General features: G+C 38.9%; 1 protein-coding gene across 1 annotated transcript in view; it reads right to left on the bottom strand.

The window, feature by feature from the left end:
* Positions 1-1,377: 1,377 nt before the first annotated feature.
* CEP20 (centrosomal protein 20) overlaps positions 1,378-5,722 on the bottom strand; it is a 14,086-nt gene continuing 9,741 nt past the window's right edge. The window contains exon 3 of the mRNA XM_081819959.1: positions 1,378-3,092. Within this exon, the coding sequence (XP_081676085.1) occupies positions 3,016-3,092 (77 nt within the window). The 3' untranslated portion in view covers positions 1,378-3,015. The remainder of the gene's footprint in view (positions 3,093-5,722) is intronic.

Below are 5,722 nucleotides of genomic sequence, written 5' to 3'. Positions count from 1 at the left end.
GTCCACCCATTGGAACAAATGTGCCACTCCTTGGGGGGAGAGGGGGTGCCGTGAGTTGGGGGGGTGGATAGGAGGTATACAGAAACTCTGTACGCTACACTCAACTTTGCTGTGAACCTAAGTTTGTTCTCAAAAATAAAGTATATTTTGGGGGGGCGTATGGGTGGCTCAATCAGTTAAACATTTGCCTTCGGCTCAGGTTATGATCCCGGGGTCCCGGGATCGAGTCCTGCATCAGGCTCCCTGCTCAGCGGGAAGCCTGCTTCTCCCTCTGCCTGCCGCTCCCCCTGCTTGTGCTCTCTCTGTCAAATGAATAAATAAAACCTTTTAAAAAAAATTAAGAATTAAAAAAAAATGAACAAAGACCATACAATCCTTGCAAAATGGTTAACAAAAATCAAATACCAAGTGGCTGGGAAGCACTGTCCCAAATGCCTTTAAAGGCATCTTCTCACAATGTTAATCCTTCATGTACACTTGGCTTTAGGTTGAAAGAACACATCAAATTTTATATAATCATACAGGCATGTGAGTCATATACAATTGCATTCTTGCACATAATTATAAAGCCATCAGTTTACTCTGTGCAAACATACATGCTAAGCTAAATTTATCATCTTCAAACACCACCTCTGCTCCTGCTGGGTTTTTAGACTGCCCAGGTTTTATATTTCCACTTTTCCTAAACCCCTCTTCAGTCTCAATTCACATCCTATTTTTCTGTAAATCCAAATCTTCTCCTAAAACTTCTCCCTATTTCTGGAAGAGAACTTCTCCCAACAACCCCATGAAAACCACCAGCAATGATGTACTGATGTAGTTTATGAGGTATGTGAATAGTTCAATGGGTCCTCTGTATTTCTATTTGTCTTGTCTTTCCCTCAGTTTTTTTTTTAAATGTCTCAGGCCATGCAGCACCTTTTTCAACGACTGGCTTATAAATTGACACCGTTCAAAAATCCTGAGTATAAAAATTTCTAGAGCAGATTTTTCAACCTAAGCTCCTTTGAGGAAATCACAAAAATCTCAGTTTCGAAAATAGGTGGTTTTTCTCTTTTGCAAATAGAAAAACATACTACTAAATATGCTTTTTCAAACCCCTAAGTGGCCCCCCAGGTTACAATGCTGTCCCCCTGGAGACTGACACCATCAGCCTCCTGGATGCAGACTAAGTGTTGCAGGGTGATGTGGCTGATGCCAGGGGCCCACACACCAGGAAATTTCCCCTCCCTCCACCTCACACTATACCCTCCAACAACTAGGCCGCTGGAAATCCTGAAGGCAAGCCTGGGGAGCCACCTCCAACATTCTTCCTGTCCTGGTGCCCACCTCTTGGTGACAGAAGAGTCACAGGAACACCCTTTGCACAAAGGCGAGTTGAATTAACTGTTTTTTATTAAGTAATACATTGAAAGTATAAAAGTTGCCTAGGTACAAACAAGTTACACAATAATGCATACAAACACACTATGGACTACATGTGACAATTCTGTTTAGCAATAACCAAAATTATAAACTTCAGCATTTTTTCTTAATCTAGTCCTGCATGATTATAATTTCTGAGGTAAACTTAGCGTCTACTGCCAACATCCTTGGATGTAAACCAAGTCCTCTGAGAAGAATACAGATACTTATATTCCCACATACAATACAGTGGAATTCATAATTGTTATCAGACACTACAGATTTGATTTGAAAAATGGAAATGAGCCCTTACAGTACTTCTACATCTCTTCTGTAATCCTAGCTCATCAACAGGGCTTCTCAAACTCCTCTCACTTGTAAAGTATGGCTTAAGGGGATTTCTTTAATAATTTTCTGCATTCAGATAAAAACTCTTGGTTCATCAAGAATTTACACCAAATATACACTCAAAAGTTTCAAAAGACAGCACAGAATCGACACTCCGAAGAGAATGCCAATTTAGCCACCTACAGCCCTTCTCACTTGCCCTGTGGAAAACATTCAAGTTAAATGCTGTCGGTATGTGGGCGCCCAGGCAGTTTTGCCGAATACACTTTATACTTCTGCCAATCATGTGCTGTTATCACGGCTGCTGTCAGGGCCATCATCTGGAGACTCCACGTTATAAAAATGTCTTAGTAAATATCAAAACAGCATTTTAGAGATAGCACAGGAAGAGCTCTTACCATTTTTCTATCCCAAGAATAAAAAATTGACATGCAATGAGTCCAGAAAAGTAGGGACTGGCTCTTTTAGAGCTCATCTTGTGATTGCATCACTGAAGGCCACATGGAGGTTAAACAATGCCATCTTTTAAGAGGTGCTTTCTGGTATTTCTCCTAAAGCCTGTCTCTTCATGCTGATTCCACATTCTTTATATAATAAAATAAACTCTTTGTTTTACTTACAGCAAAATTAAAAGAATTATTTCCCCCTCTACCTTTTAATTAAATCTTCCAGTAGGAGCCAAAATGGTCTAAGGAAAGAAAAAGCACATTGTTACCTAGTTTAAAAGTTCAAGTTTAGATAGAAATTCAGATATTTAAACTGAATTATAAACGGTTATCTGAAAAACCACTAATCATAAACAAAAAACCAAACTTCATAGGAATTAAATTTTTCTGGCTTTAATGTTCTTTTAAGTGTTTTTTAGAAATGTAAATGAATTTTTCTACAAATCCACATAATTCCAGCCTGAAGGAAATTTAATTAATGTAGGCTTGTTAAAGAGCAGAACATATGGCTATAAAGACCTGAATTTTCTTTTATTTATTTTTTTAAGAATAACGGGGTACTAAAAAATCCTTCCAGTGCTCACAAATTTAAAAACCTTTAAAATACTTTCTAAAAACAATGTATTTTCTTTCTAGTCAAATCCAGGAAGCTAGATGACAGAGTTAGCCTTTATTCACAATTGTAGTAAAACAGGAAGGCTAAATGTTTTGCAGAAACTCAAATTTCTACAAAGGACAAATATTAGTGATGTATGTTGGTTACGTTGGGAGAATAAATATGTCAATTTTAAGACAAAAGGTGCCCCAAATGGAAATGTCATCTCTTCACTGCTTGAGAAACGAGAGGCTCTTCAATGTTAGCACTATTCCCCTTCTCCGTTCTTTGGTGGTCATCTGAAATGAACAGAAACCAATGTCAGTACTTATCCCAAGTCAAAGTAGGAAGTGTGCAGACATACCTACACGTATTTTTGGATGTTATGGATTTAATATTGTAGGAGTTCTTTAGGTGGCTTAGGACAATGAAATAAACTCACCATTTTAAAAACATTATTGAAGAAGTCAGAAACATTTAGTACTGAAGACTTACTGTCAAGTGTTTTTAAGGCAACAGAGAGCACCGTGGAGTAAACCCATGTGTAAGGAGCAGTTACAAACTTCTCTTACACGATATGTAAGGAATGGAATGAAAGAAAGGACAGGGTATTCAATTAACATTTTGAGGGATGCCAAAGTTCTTCAACTAAAAACAAAAACAAAAAACAAACCACCTTCAAATAGAAATGCCTCTAAGCAGCACCCTCTTGTGGCAAGAAAAAACTAGCAGAGTTTACATTTTCCTACCCACATCAGAAAATACGCAAGAAATCGTAGAAAATGTTCTTCAGCCGAAGACGCCAACAATAAAGCTCCGTGAGAGTTCAGAAGAGCCCAGAGCCCCTGTGACCACCCCCTGTGCTCTGGGGATCGAAGGGGTCCTAGTCACTTCTGCTGAATTTTTGTCATGGGGAGAAAGGGGTAGAAGGCAGAAGTGCCTTGGATTAAAAGAACCTGAAGAGACTTAATATCCAAATGCAACAAAAATGCAAGGTGAAGACTAAATTCTGAGAAACCGTGAAAAACTGAAAATATTCCCTAGACACTTTTACACTGGAAAAACCCATTTTTATGATTTTGATGACAGGAGAAAAAGAATACAAATTTAGACAGTTGTTAGAAACATGCAATTTTAGCACCAAAAACACATCCTGGATTTTCTAATTCTAAAGACAACCTGATTCTACACCCAGGCCTGCTAGTCCCTGGCAGCTCTGATCGTCCCCATAAAGACTGGAGACTGCAGGTCTGGATCACGGAGGACTATCTCCCTCGTTTTTAGGCAGCTTTGCTGGACAGAACAAAATTAACAATATCCTGAGGCCACAGACATTTTAGGTTTTCTAGAAAAGCATTACTAAGAAGTATGTGATTCATGCACTTCACCGATGTGCAATAAAGTTGCACTGCTAATGATTTTCTCTGTTACAAAATATCTGGTCTTTTACTTATAGCTAGAACCTACTTTGCCTCCAGTGTCTCAAGCACTGACATCAGCAGCCCTAATGAACTGGTTACCATCCCAGAGGCAAGTGTGTCTACACTGTTCATTTTTTCCAGCTCTTTGGGAGCTGTGATAAAAGTGCTTTGGTGTTGGCATGCTTTAGACTTGTGTTCACACCCAAGACAATTTCATCTTAGTGTGTTATATCTCAGTTAGATGAGCTTCTGTAGAGATCAGGTACTGTAATCTGAGTAATATTTTACTATTTTCATAACCTTTCCATGTTGTCAAAATAAAACATGTTTCTATCAAACAGTAAACTAGAACTGAGAAAGTGGACGCTGAAAGTAAATGCTGACATGTGTTACTGGGACAAAATGCCATTTGTGGCTGCTAATGCTTCACAAATCATTGCACAAAGAGTTCACCGTTATCAAGAAAAGTTTTGACGGTCAAGAAAAATAATTTGCAAAATCCCTGTTCTTCTATTAGCTCAGCCATCCTCCTCACCTCTGAGCCTGCCGGGAGCTTTCCACAGAACACACACCCAAAGCTCTACTGACTTGAACTGGATTCTCTGATGTCTCTAGAGGCCCCAAAGCAACTAGTGCGCCCTCTCTCTCTCTCTCTCCCACGCACACACACACCCACGCTCCAGCCCTCCCACCTCCACGGTGTAAAGCTACCACTAGCTATTCTACCCGCATCTCAAAAGAACAGAACTGGGTTAAGAAATACTCTGTTACTTGTAACTTGGCTATTAGTCATTAGCCATGAATGAGATGGATTATAAAAAGCTTACAAGCCATGCAATGACATGGATGGAGCTAGAGAGTATCATGCCAAGCGAAATAAGTCAGAGAAAGACAAACACCAATGATGTCACTCATATGTGGAATTTAAGAAACAAAACAAATGAACAAAGGAAGAAAAAAGACAAACCAAAAAAACACTCTTAACTCTAGAGAACACACTAATGGATTACCAGGCGATAGGGATTAAGGAGGGCACTTGTGATGAGCACTGGGGTGTTGTATGGAAGTGCTGAATTGCTATATTGTACACCTGAAAATAAATAAATAAAAATAAAAAGCTTGTAAGCCAGAAAAGTGATTTCTCAAGAGGTTATTTTTGCTTATGGGACTGAAACTACCCTTGTCATGGGTTTGCTGTGTTAGCAGGTGTCCACGTGTACAGTATCCCCTGGTGGCAATTAAATAGAGAAACTGGTATTAGCATATATTCTTGGTAGGTAAAGCCTTTTTGGAGGGGAATTAGACAATATCTACTACGTTTTTTAATATGCATATGCTTTGAACCAGCAACTGTACTTCTAGGCATCCACATAAGAGAAATACTTACATGGACAAAGAAGTAATTCTACATTACAATACGGTAAACTTAAAAACAAAGAAGTCCATCAGTAAGGGATGATTAGCAATACTATGCAATACTACACAAAGTTAAGAATGAGGTCGAAGCA

This window comes from Leptonychotes weddellii, chromosome 5 (assembly GCF_054177405.1).
Source record: "Leptonychotes weddellii isolate Sample4059 chromosome 5, ASM5417740v2, whole genome shotgun sequence".
NCBI classification, from domain to species: Eukaryota; Metazoa; Chordata; class Mammalia; order Carnivora; family Phocidae; genus Leptonychotes; species Leptonychotes weddellii.
Note: the sequence above shows the minus strand (reverse complement) of the source record. Positions and strands in the feature narration are given on the sequence as shown.